The 13,938-nt window shown below is 48.3% G+C and overlaps 1 protein-coding gene across 3 annotated transcripts in view; it reads left to right on the top strand.

The window, feature by feature from the left end:
* VPS33B (VPS33B late endosome and lysosome associated) overlaps positions 1–13,938 on the top strand; it is a 153,794-nt gene that overhangs the window by 101,200 nt on the left and 38,656 nt on the right. For all 3 annotated transcript variants that reach the window (XM_033919658.1, XM_033919660.1, XM_033919659.1), the window contains 2 exons: positions 2,426–2,472; positions 3,637–3,769. In XM_033919658.1, coding sequence (XP_033775549.1) covers positions 2,426–2,472; positions 3,637–3,769 — 180 coding nt within the window. The remainder of the gene's footprint in view (positions 1–2,425; positions 2,473–3,636; positions 3,770–13,938) is intronic.

Below are 13,938 nucleotides of genomic sequence, written 5' to 3' on the forward strand. Positions count from 1 at the left end.
ACCTGCATAAGCTCTGGGGGCCAGCATTTAATGAATTAGCCCTGGATATTCAATGCCAATGGCTGAACATTGCCCGGCATTGAATATCCAGGACTAATTGACCACCATAGGGGCTGAATATTCACCCATAGTAGAATACTTCACTTCTATGACTCCTGCAGAATACAGATAGTTATTATTCTGTATTTAAGGCTCTATCTAGAAATAGAAGCTCTGAGAAATCTGACTGCAGTGCAACACTGGAGAAATAGACATGTATTTCCTTCATACTGTGTAAAAATATAAAGTTACCAATGTTGCAGATTTCAAAAACTGACATTTCTTTATCGCTTTCTAGACCGGTTCAGTTCTTTATTGATGGGTAATATCTCACTGTGACCAGTAGGTGGCGACTGAGACCAAAACTTTGGTTGTAGTATATTAGCTGAGGCCTCCTTTATAGTGCATTCTGGGATGCACTGGGAATGGCCTGAGACTCTGATTGGTCAGATACCTTAGGTGCCTGGAGAGGGACCTTAGGATGCACCGGGTAGGGGAAGTCCCACCATTCTGAAGAGACAGGCCAGCCGGAGGGAGTGGGTATCCCTCCAGCTGGCCTTCCTGTTAAAGGTACAGGAGGGGGTTCCAGATGGGGGTTCAAGGGTGCCGGCAGGATGGAGTGGGTATCCCTCCTGCCCGGCTGAATTGCGGTGGGGCTCGGGGGGTTCCCTACTGCAGCCACTCAGCTGATCACGGCAGGGAGATTTCCTTGCTGCGATCAGTTTAGCGGCCGTGTCTTATTGAAATGTATGTCAGCATTTCAATGGCCTACATTTCAGGCCCTATCACGGCCCTAGGGAGATGCCTAGGGCCACTTAAGTTTGGCTAAGGCTACTTCTGGGCAAAACCACGCTTAGCATTGGGCAAGCTTGAGCATCCCAATGCATCTCCCTCAACTGCAACAGTGTAGGCAGGCTGCCACAAGTTGGCTTGTTTGTTTTTGGGTTTTTTTTTTTAAAAAAACGTGCGTCCAGATTGGCTGGTTAGACAGCAGTAGGTTGCCTATCGCCACCTACAAATGGGACGCCATTTATAGAATATGGCCCTACATGTTCACTGATGGAGAGTGTAAATATAGCATCCTGTTACCACTGGAGAATGAAATACCAGATGCTTTTCATGTCTGTTGATCTGCTTAGCTGGCTGCTGTTGTTTTCTGGGGGTTCCTCTTGCTGAGAAATGATGCAATCAGACTGTTGTTAGTTCAGCAACTTTTCAAATGAAAAGTCAGCCCTAATTGGTAGGGAAGCAAAGCAGAATGCTGTCTTAATAAGTAGAATTAGCAAATGTAATACATCTTTTCAAACATGCTATGTGAGTAATTCATGGCACCGTATTAGATCAAATATAAAACCATACCCATAAAGCAGAGCCAGGGGACAGTATTTTCAGCATAGATATATAGATATAGATAGATAGATAGATAGATAGATAGATAGATAGATATAGATATATATACAGTATATATATATTTTTTTATTTTTATTTTTTGCTTTTGTCTTTATTGTGCTAACCTAGAAAACTGAGTAAAATGTCAAACCTTTATCTGAAGTGTCGTTTATCCAACTTGCATATGATACAAGAAATGAGATGCTTGGAACCCAGCATTGAAACATATTACTTTATAAACAAAATGCAAACCTTTTATATTTACTTATGTTTGCTTTTGTCTTCATCTGCTTCTTGTTGTTTTTTTTAATCTGGTTTGTTTTAAAGATTATTTGGTTGATATTTACTGTGCACTTGAAGTAAGTTTAAAAATAAATAAAGAAATTATAAATCAAAAAAAATTATAGATTACTTGTATTCCCCCATTTTTATTTTTTTTTAATAAACTTGAAACGTGATTTTATTTTCATTTGCCTCATTATAGGTGTTATGTGGGAATTCAGGCAAAGGAGGAGACTTTTTAATTTGCTGGCCCCTCTTGTCACCCCTTGCTAGAGGAGTCACTGTCCCTTCTCCCCTTCCTGGACCAACATAGTATTGTTTCCTCTTTTCTCCTTTCTACAGGAGTGCCACTGCTTTCTGTCTCCCACTTCAGGCCAATCAGTTTGCTGCTGCCTTCCACTTGCTGAGTCTGATCCTGTCTACCTAGATGTAGCAGACTCAGCTTCACTATCATAAGCTCAACAATGCTTACAAAATGTCTAAAACCACCTCATCTTATGCTGGAACAGTTTTTGTCTTTCAGAAATGATGTTGCTGAATGCCTTAACTGCACCCAAATATATAATGGAACCATTGCATTGTAAACTATACAGTGGAGCAAATCCACTTGCTTAATGCATAACACACAGGACAAAATAGTGTTTGCATAAAAAAATGTATCTAAGACGGTCTGTTTTTTTAAACAAAAATATTTATGTATTTGATATTCCTGTAGGTTTGATATCGAAAGATTATCGCTCCTTGAAGACTCAGTACCTGCAGGTGAATGTATTATGATATTGATGTTCAGTGTGAGCTGAAGGTTATCCATCCTTTTCTCTCCGGTGATCCCTGCTTGGACGGCTCTCTCTATGGGGGTAGGGGAGAGAATTGGAACAAGTGCCCTGAGCCTTTTGCTTTGGAGGCCCCAAACTTCAATCCTCTTTTCTGTCCTCCCAGCCAGAGGTGAGCAGCAATTCTTAACTCTTGTCTGTCTCCTTCTCTGCCAACTTCATTTTGAAGTCTGACCTATACAGGATAGGTGAGTCCAGCAAAATAATGGGGCCTTGCATGGTTTAGGATGCAGACAGGATAGCAGAGGAGGCAGCAAACAAAGGTAAGAAACTCTGCTCTTTACTGTGGGTAGGAGAGAGAGATGGAAGGATTATGTCGACAGAGGTAAGGAGGGCTAGAGCTGGCGAGGACTGTATGACTAGGAGAGGTTTGGGGGTTTTTTCATTTCCATCTAAGCGTGGAGATTTCATAGGGCTTTGTTCCTCACTACAAATACTAGGGGCCAGTGGAGACCTCTGAGGCTGTCCCCATCATCATTTCTGATGGGATTTTCCCACTATTTTCTACCTCTCTACCCAGGTTTATGACAGAAAGGAGGAAACGATGGTGGGAATAGCCACATGCTTGAAGGACAAGGCATTTCTCAGTAGACAGCATTCATTTGGAAAAACCTACCTCATTAAGGATACCTCCAATGAAAAGTTTAAAGGCAGGCTGGTGGGGATGGATGTCATTAATGCCCGTTGGTCAGCCATGTTCTGGCCCTGGCTTAAAAACTGGTGAAGACCAATGCCACAGGGGCTACAGAAGAAATAGATGACAAAGCCAATCTTCCTTTACACTATATTTATTGTGTTCTTGTTGTTTCACCTTGTAGAGTATGAATGAATGTCAACATCATGATTTCAAGTTTTTGGGGTTAGAAAGGAGTCTGTTGCTCTCGACAATTCTGGTGAAGCTGTGGAATGAACTTAATGGACGTTGTTAGTAGTGAACTTTATCCCAGAAGTTATTCCAAATAGTTTTCACTTTTATAGAAGTTAGAGTTTATCTTCTCTTACTATTGTTTTACACTTAGATAATAGCAGGGTTGGAAATAATCCCCCCCTCACAGATTTATAGAAGAGTGCAAATCTCTCCTTCTTTCCACAGAGTTATGGGCCGGAACATCTGTTGACTCTGTATAATCTGAAACGGGTTGGTTTGCTAACAGAACAGGTGCCTGGAGACACCCTGACTGCTGTAGAGAGCAAGATGAGCAAATTGGTGACAGACAAAGCAGCAGGTAAGAGAAAGTGGGGTCTGCAGTATTTAACATAGTAGATGACGGCAGATAAAGACCTTAATGGTGCATCCAGTTTGCCAAACCAAATTCAATTTAAATTTATTTATTTATTTCTTCTTAGCTATTTCTGGGCAAGAATCCAAAGCTCTGCCCGGTATTGTGCTTAAGTTCCAACTACTGAAGTCTCTGTCAAAACTCACTGCAGCCCATCTACACCATCCTAGCCACTGAAGCCCTCCCCAGTCCATCCTCCCCCAAACGGCCATATACAGACACAGACCATACAAGTCTGCCCAGTACTGGCCTTAGTTCTTCAATATTTACTATTATTTTCTGATTCTAGCTCCTCTGTGTTCATCCCACACTTCCTTGAACTCTGTCACTGTTTTCCTCTCCACCACCTCTCTTGGGAGCGCATTCCAGACATCCATCACCCTCTCCGTAAAGATAAAGAAGGGTGTTTGATTCCTTTTCTTTCTTCCTATCACAGTTAATGAAGCTGTGAATAAAGTCACTAGTTCTTCATTTACATATTGCTAATAGAGTGATTGTCACTGTAATTAAAAATGATAGTATGGGTCAGGGGTAGGCAATTCCAGTCCTCGAGAGCCACAGGCAGGTCAGGTTTTTAGGATATCCACAATGAATAGATATGAGAAGGATTTGCATGCACTGCCTCCTTGAGATGCAAATCTATCTGATCTGACCTATGGTTCTCGAGGAACGCCATTGCCTACCTATGGTATAGTAACATCACCTAGATATAGTAGATGATGTAGTTTTCACATAGTAGATGATGGCAGATAAATACCCGAATGGTCCATCCAGTCTGCCCAACCCTACGCACTCTTTAAATTACTGACTTAATTTAAATCTTCCTTCTTCTTAGCTATTGCTGGGCCAGAACCTAAAGCTCTGCTCGGTACTATCCTTAGGTTCCATCTACTGAAGTCTCCATCAAGCTCACTCCAGCCCATCCAAACCATCCCAGCCATCAAAGCCCTCATCAGCCCATCCTCAACCAAATGACCATATACGGACATAGACCGTGCAAGTCTGCCCAGAACTGGCCTTAATTTTTTCTGATTCGAGATCCTCTGTGTTCATCTCACGCTTTTTTGAACTCTGTCACCGTTTTCTTTTCCCTCGGGAGCACATTCCAGGCATCCACCACCCTCTCTGTAAAGAAGAACTTCCTTACATTGCTCTTGAGTCTTCCATCCCGCGACCTCAAATTATGTCCTCTGGTTTTACCATTTTCCTTTCTCTGGAAAAGATTTTGTACTACGTTAATACCTTTTAAGTATTTGAACATCTGAATCATATTTCCCATTTATCCCAGGACAAGCAGGCAGCATATTCTCATACTTGGGTGACGTCACCGACGGAGTCCCGGTACGGACCACTTTAAAAGTGCATTGCCACTTTAAGACTTTAGAAAGTTTGCGATAGCTCGAACCGCGCATGTGCGAGTGCCTTCCCGCTCAATGTAGGGCGCACAGTCCCTCAGTTTTAGTTTCCACGGAGCTAAGAAGACGCGTCTTTTTCAACGGCTTTTAAAACTTTTTCTCTACTGCCTTCTCGCTCTCACTGATCTCTTTTCAGTCAGTTTTGTTTTTCTTTTATTTGTTAAGTTCTTTGTAGCAACAAAAAAAAATAGTAAAAATTTTTATTTTCTACCTTTTGCGGGTTCGACCCGGCGGGGCCTGTTCAACCACCTTGGCCTCGGATTTTAATTTAGCCGAGGCCGTCTTCCCTTCAATGTCCCACCCGCAGACGGATTTCAAAAAGTGTGGATGTTGTGCTCGCCCCCTTTCTGTGACTAACCAGCATCGCTGGTGTCTCCAATGCTTGGGGCTCGAGCACTGTCCCGAAACCTGTTCCTGCTGTTCGTCTCTGCAGAAGAGGACTCTCAAGAACCGGCTTATTCAGCAACGCCTCCTCTTAGGTGTCGCAGTGGAGGGCGATTTGACACCGTTGCCAATGTCTGCGGCACCGGCCAAACTGACACCGCACCAATCGACATCGGTGGAGCTATCTTCGGTGTCCCACACTTCAGTGGGTAAGCCGGCTAAAAAGCTTTCCCCACCCCCCTTGGGCCTCAGGTCAAAGGAGCAGTGAGTCAAGTCCTGTCAATCTCGAGGAGACCCAAGAAACGCTCTGCTCCTATCTCAGTGAGTGCTTCGACATCGGTCTCCTCATCGCCAGAGCGTAGAGCTGCATCGAAGGTACCGGCAAAAATTCCAGTGGTACCGGTGCTTACGCTTAAGTAACATAAGAACATAAGAATTGCCGCTGCTGGGTCAGACCAATGGTCCACCCTGCCCAGCAGTCCGCTCACGCGGCGGCCCCTAAGTAAAGACCAGTGCTTCAAATGAGTCCAGTCTCACCAGATCCACGAGTTGCTACAAGAGGAATTACTTGAGCAGTTCCAACTGCTGGTGCCGACTCAAACTCTATCCAGGTAGACACTGACTCCCCCGGTGCCAGTCCAGTCTGAACCCTCAACACCAGTTGCACCTGCACAGGAGTCTCCATTGATACCGCCATGTCTCACTAAGGAGCCAACACCGATGATTCGTCGACACCGGTCATCTTCAGCCCAGATGTCACCCAAGACAATGTCGGTGCGGTCAGAAAAGGCACTGAGGAAGTTAAAACATCTCTAGCCGGGGTCACGTGATGCAGCCTGTCTAAGCGGACGCACGGAAGGAGAGCTCCTGCCCCACGGACTTAAAAACAGCGATAAAATCGGCTTTTTGTACCCCCACCGGAGCCGCGAGCACACAGGAAGGGGACTTACTCTCCGCCCGGCACTAGCAGCGCAGAGCATTCACGCCGGACCAGGGTATGCCAGTAAAACCGGCAAAGAGCACTCGGGACAAGCCCTCGCTAACCCCCTCCAAAATGGCGGCGGAGCCGGCTACCTTTACCATACCCGCTGGAGACTGGATAATGGACATCACACGGTCGGTCACGGCGGCGCTGGCGGACAGACTTAATAAGATCCAGTCGGCTGTGGAGGAAATGAATGAGAAGTTTGATTCCCACAGCCGACGCTTGACGGATGTCGAGCAGCGGGTGTCCGACCAGGAGGACACGTGCTCCAGCCTGACTGCCCAAGTGGAAGAACTTAAGAAAACGTCCCGGGAGCTACAGGACGCATTGGAGGAGCAGGAGAATAGGAGCCGCCGGAACAACTTGAGGCTGGTCGGGCTCCCTGAGACGGTGGGTGAGCAAGAACTGTATACTATTTTCAGCACGTGGCTACCAGAAACTCTGCAGCTAACTGGTGGTGCGGAGGCCTTTGCCTGCGAACGAGCGCACCGTATTGGCACCCGACCCATGGAGGGGGGAAGGGCGAGGACAGCCATAGCTCGTTATACGAACTGGCGGGAAAAGGAATTACTGCTAAGGGCTTACAGAAAGGCGGGGGCCCTGGACTACAAAGGCTCAAGAGTACTCATGTTCAATGATTACTCGGTGCGGGTGGCGGCCCAACGCAAGATCATGGCGCCATCCTGCACGGACCTTCACAACAGGGGTATCAAATTTGCCCTGGTTTACCCTGCGAAGCTCAGGGTCTGGCATGACGGTAAGACCCTTAATTTCAACAGCGGTGACGAAGCCACGGCGTTCCTGGCGAATTTGCCTGCCTGACGACCCATACAGCCCAGAAGTACCTGATTGGGATCTTTTCTTACCATACATCTGCTTTTCATTCGTGTCGAGATGGGACCTTTATGAGCTGGACTGGTGGAGTGGCTGTTTTCCCGGTACACTGCTCAAGTGCCCTGTGTGGATATGAGACCTTTCCTAACCTGGAGATGTGGCCCTGTACTCCTGTTTTGAGATGGCCTCCAGGATAGATCCGGTGGCGGGGCTCGGATGCCCCGAGTTTAGTTGCGCCGGGCCTGGGTGAGGAGGTGAATACATGGATTCCTGCATGCCTGTCGGCCGCATCCCTTTCTGAGGGACATACCTGGCGATACTCTGCGACAGCTACTCTGGACAGTTCGGCGATCTTTTGGGCAGACTGCAGACATGATGGACAGTTTGATCTGGACTTGATGGTACCAACTTATCTGTTCTCTGCTTAGGTTTCTGTTATATTCCTGGACTGTGTGCTTGTTTGAAATTGTTTGAACTTGTTTGATAAGCAAGGGGGGTGTTTTCTGGGGGTGGGGGGGAGGTCTCCGGGCAGGCTGGGGGATATATATGGGTTTGTATGCTGGTGGGGAGGGATCAGCATGGGGGGATAAGGAGGGGTGGGGAGGGGGGTTGGGGGACTGTTGGGAGGCGTGTGAGGGGGAAGGCATGTCTGAGTCTGGGATGATTGTGCGGGGGGGATGCATGGGGGATGGGTGGGCTGGGGTAGGGGGCACCTGGTTATCGAGGGCGGCGAGGCTCTGCTGGGAGGCTTCGTCGGTACCTATTTCTTCATTCTGCGCAGGCTCACCTTGTGTTTGGCTGGGGGAGAATGGCTGACCTCTCCTGTTGTAGGGGGGCTGGTGCTCCCTGGGTTCTCACGCAGCACACCGCTACGCTCTAGTCGATATGGCTGATCTAAGGGTTGTTACTTTTAATGTTGATGGCATCAGGTCCCCAGTAAAGCGCTCTCGTATCCTTGCCAGCTTACGAACTCTGAAAGCGGATGTGGCATTTCTGCAGGAAACACATCTAACACAGATTGAACACTCTAAATTGCGGAAAAATTGGGTTGGGGATGTTTACTCCTCTACTTCAGGGGGCCGCCGGCGGGGGGTGGCTATCTTGATCCACAAGCGGTTGCCGTTTGTCCTGCATAAACAACTTACTGACCGGGAGGGGAGATATGTCATTGCACTGGGGGATCTATGGGGACAAAAACTGTTGCTCTGTAACGTATACGCCCCAAACACTTACTGTCATAAATTTTTCTCCACACTTCTATCTCAGGTATCAGCCTACCCGGACTATCAGGTGATCCTGGGGGGGGATATGAATATCACTGCAGACCCAGGGGTGGATTGTAAACCTCCTAGGGGTAGCCTGAGAGACCATGACAACAAGGGGGTGGGCTTTTTGACACAGCACTTAGGCCTGGTGGACGCCTGGCGGGCACTACACCCGTTCGAATCGGATTTTACTTTTTACTCACATGTCCATAAAGCGTATGCCCGACTGGACTACATTTTGCTTGACCAAAGACTGTTCTCACGGGCTGCTAAGTCGGAAATAGTGGAGTCCACGATCTCGGATCACGCCACCGTGGACCTCACCTTGACTCTCGCAGCAGGCGGCAAAGCTTCCTCTTGGAAAATGGCGTTGCACCTGTATCATGATCAGGAATTTCGGACATTTTTAAGAGCTCGCTGGGCAGACTATCAGGCCACTAACGACACTCCTGACATTGGACCGGTAACTTATTGGTATGCCTCTAAGGCAGTTCTGAGGGGACATGTGATCGCATATACGGCTGCTAAACGTAAGGCCCGGGGAGCGGAGCTCTTGTCGCTCACGCGACGTTTGCATCAATTCCGCAGGGCTCATATCGCCTCATTGTCGGACTCTGACCGGCAGGAATACAAGACGACACGAGAACGTATAGAGACCTTACTCCATCAGCGTGCGGAGCAAACCCTTGCGTTCCAACGGTATAACATGTATAGGTGGGGGGGTAAGACCGGGAAACTCCTGGCGAACTTAGTGAGACCGTATAAGAAACGCCAAATCATTACTTCCATCCGCGACGCTAGGGGAACACGACACGAGGGGGAAAGCCAAATAGCGGAACAGTTTGTTAAGTATTATGAGACCCTATATGGTAGGCGCCCACTGGACGAGATTGCCCTCGGGGATTTTTTCAGGGGCTTATCATTACCGCGCCTAGAGGAGGACCAGGCTGCTTTTTTGAGCCAACCCATCTCCGGGGCTGAACTCCGAACCACCATTCGTTCCCTCAAACTGGCGAAGGCACCCGGGCCGGATGGGTTTGGCCCTGAATACTATCGCATTCTTGAGGATCTTGTAGCGCAGCCCTTGAGCGCAATGTATAACGAGGTGGCGCGGACGGGCGGTTCCTTTCAGGATAACATGGCCCACATAGTCCTGCTCCCAAAGCCGGGTAAAGACCCGGATCTGGTGGGATCGTTCCGTCCAATTTCTCTCCTGGATCAGGATATTAAACTCTTGGCCGCAACTATGGCGCGGCGCTTGAATAGTTTTCTTCCCGATCTCATTCACCCCGACCAGGTCGGATTTGTACCGGGCCGCTACGCCTCCATGAACCTGATGAAGGTCTTGGGGGCAATTCATGACAGGGTAGGCCGGGGTGGCCAGGAGGCGGTTGCGGGATTGGACATGGAGAAAGCTTTTGATAGCATCTCTTGGGACTATCTCTTCTGGGTCTTGCGTAGGGGTGGTTTCCAGGGAGAGTTTCTGGCTTGGGTGACGGCTCTGTACCACAATCCCAGGGCGCGCTTACTTATCAATGGGGGTCTTACAGCGGATTTTGGCTTACAGAGAGGTACGAGACAGGGCTGCCCTCTTTCCCCACTCCTTTTTCTTTTGGCCATTGAGCCGCTCGCGGCTAAGATCCGGCAGGATGAGACTCTTACGGGCATTGTAGTACGGGGACGGGAATGTAAAATCAGCTTGTTTGCGGACGATATCTTACTTTATATGGATCAGGTCCCCATCCATCTGCCCAGAGCTTTGACGGTGATTCGAGCTTTTGGGGCATTGTCGGGCTTACAGGTCAATTGTAGCAAGTCGGAACTCCTGATGCTAACAGGGCGCCGGGCGGAGCCGTGGCACGCGGTGTTGCCTATAGCACCCACGAACAAACCAATGCGCTATCTTGGTATATATCTTAGCACCGATCTGCCTACACTTTATAATGCAAATATTCGCCGCCCGCTTGAGGCGATTGGACAGCTGTGTCAGTCCTGGCAGGAACTGCCGTTGGGAGCCCTGGGACGGGTGGCTCTAGTGAAAATGGTTCTGGTACCGAAACTCCTGTATCCCCTACAGACTATGCCGCTGTGGCTTACCAGGCGGGACGAACTTGCTTTTAAAACTACAATCTCCCGATTCATTTGGAGATCCCGAATGCCTAGGATCGCGATGTCCAAACTTATCTTGGATAAATCACTGGGGGGGCTAAATGTCCCAGATATTCGGCTTTGTAATGTAGCGTCCCTTTTTCGATGGATTCATGAGAGTTACACAGGGTGCTTTCGCTATTCCCCTCGGGGATGGCTAGAGGGCTGGAGCTCCCCTTTTCACTTCATGAATATATTGCACAGACAGGACGATCCTGGGAGACGATATTTAGTTTGTTTCCGTTTTCTGCGCCCGTTTAGGCTGGCGTGGCGTTGGTGGCGGCGCAGACAGCAACTATCACCTGACACATCTCCCTTTCTCCACCTGGGGGGCAATTCCAGGTTTCAGCTGGGCTGGGGTAGATCAGTCTTTCAGCAGTGGGCGGCTCGGGGCTGTAGGATGATGGAGGATATACTGGAGCTGCCCTCTGCCGGGTTCCCCTCCTTTCAGCAAATAAGGGACGCGTGGGGTCTTCCCCTACATTACTTGTTTTTTTACTTTCAAGTACGTCACTACTGGGATGCTGAACGCAGAGGAGACAATGGGTCTGGGACAAGGGCCCCTTGGACATCCTTTTTTCAGCCACACCGCCCGTAACCAATTCCCTCGCGCACTGGTATCGAATACTCAAATCATCTCTCCCTCTGTCGGTACTTTCTCCAGTGCGCGCTTCCTGGGCTCGGGACCTGGGACAGGATATTTCTGAACCACAGTTCGGGGCCTGCTTTGCTACTCTATACTCATATACTAAATCTGCAGATTTTCAAGAACTACAGTTTAAGATCCTTCACCGTGCCTATTTCACGGCTCAGCGGGGGGCGCGCATGGGGTTATGGGATAGTGATTTATGTGTAAAGTGCAAGACTCGAGCAGGCACATATCTCCATTCTTTCCTGGAATGCCCCCGACTGAATGTCTGGAGGGAGGCTCTCTCCCTAATGGAGAGGGCTGTACAGCGCGAGGTTGAATGGGACTATGGGTTTCTTCTCCTGGGTCTGCAGACCTCTCTCCAGGATCAAGGTTTCACCACACCCCAATGTAGATTTTTTTATAATGTTGTTCTCGTAGTTAAGAAGCTGATCTTAACTTTTTGGATGGCCGCGGAACCCCCCCCGATATCTCAATGGAGGAGTAGGCTTCGGGAGACGGCTCGGTTTGAAATTCAATCTTATGCTAGATCGCTGAGTGTGCTTAAGCAGCACTACGTTGGCTTGTGGGAGAGGCTGCGGGACCTGTTGCCATCACAAGAACAGGAGGGGGACCTGGAGCCCGCCTAATTTAGCCTGGCTGTCTTATGCGCTACCTTGGCTGGGCCCTTGCTACACCCCTACCTTTCATTCATTTCCTTTCATTTTCTTTTTATGATACTCCTGGGTGCCCTGGGGGGGGGGTAGGGGGGTAGGTGGGGGGAGGGAAGGGAGATGTTTGGGGATATGAGTGGTCGGTTAGTGTGGAGTGGATGTTGTTGGATGCGAATGGTATCCTGAGCTATGTGTGGTTTTGTGGAATATCGATAGGGTATATACAAAAATACGGTGGGAGATCGCTGTCCATGATGGGCGGTCTATTTATCATTGTTGTTCTTCTCGGCCTTTGCCCCCCCCTACTACCAACGTTTCTCACGCTTGTATGACTATTGTACCTGTGAGGGGGGATTCGTGGGGGAGGCTTTGTTTCTGCTTTGACATTTCACCTGTAATGGACTGTTTGTGACTTACAGAAGTTTGTTAATCTGCCCTATTGGGCGGTGTGTTTCCACTGTTAATAAAAATACGTTTAAAAAAAAAAAAATAAAACATCTCTAGCCTTCGACACCAAGTGCTTGGCACCGACCCCGGAGAACTCAGGATTCAGACCTCTGGGGAGATTCTGAACAAGACCCTATTCTGTCTGAGAGGAGGGCTCTTCAGATGACCAATCCATTCGCCACTCTTCTCAAGAGGCTCCTTTAGTGTCTGAAAAATCATCTTTCTCCTTGTCCATTCCCTTGGAAGCTGACTGTAAAAGATCTAAACAGTTCCTGGATGCCTTGGACTACGATCAACCACCCAAGGAACTCCTCAAGCTTCCCCTCCATGATATATTACAGGAAACCTACAAAAATCTAGAAACGCCACTTACCATCCCTGTGGCTCTTCGCAAGTTGGATTCTCTGTATAGAGTGGTTCCTATCCCTGGGTTTGACAAACCACAGCTCCCACATGAATCTCTCCTGGTGGAATCAACTTTAAAGAAATCTTCAGGGGCTAGTGTTTACGCCTCTGTACCCCCTGGCAGAGAGGGCAAGGCTATGGATTGGTTTGGCAAATGCCTATAGCAAAATGCTATGTTAGACAACTGGTCTGGCAACTACAATTTTCACTTTTCCTTTTATATGAAGCATTTTTAAACTAGATATCAACCAACAAGACAGGTTAGCCAGTGCACTTTGTCTGGGGGATGAGCTTTTTGGTGCCTCCATGGACACGGCTACCCAAAAGCAGTCTGCTCATGAGACCAGATGGGACACTCTGGCCAAACCAAAAAAGAAGACTTCACCTTCTCGTCCCGTCAGACCAGCTTTTTCTTATCAGAGAAGGTTTGCTGCAAAACTTGTGACCCCTGTTCCATCTCAACCCAGGAAACAGAGACAGCAACAATCACGTCAACAGCAAAAACAGCAGGCTGCCCCCCCAAAAGCCTACACAGCCTTTTTGACGTGTTTCTTCAGAGCATAGCCAACGTCACCATTCTGCAGTCCTTGCCTCAGCCCATCGGAGGCCGTCTTCAGTTCTTCATTGCTCGCTGGGAACTCATAACATCAGATCTCTGGGTCCTCACCATCATTCGTCAGGGTTAAGCTCTCAACTTTGACACCCTGCCCCCAGATCATCCTCCAAAAGAGTCTGCTTTGGATTCTGCACAGTCCTCCCACTGATGCGCTGATAAAGGACTGCATCATTGATCACCTTGACGGAAACTGTCTGATAAGGACCAGCTAGCACGATTTCTACAAAGGCAGATCTTGTTTCTTCGAGGGGGTAAACAGGCAGATAGACAAGGGCAACCTGGTCGACATTGTATATCTGGATTTTCAGAAGGCG

Source organism: Geotrypetes seraphini, chromosome 14 (genome assembly GCF_902459505.1).
Source record: "Geotrypetes seraphini chromosome 14, aGeoSer1.1, whole genome shotgun sequence".
Classification (NCBI taxonomy): domain Eukaryota; kingdom Metazoa; phylum Chordata; class Amphibia; order Gymnophiona; family Dermophiidae; genus Geotrypetes; species Geotrypetes seraphini.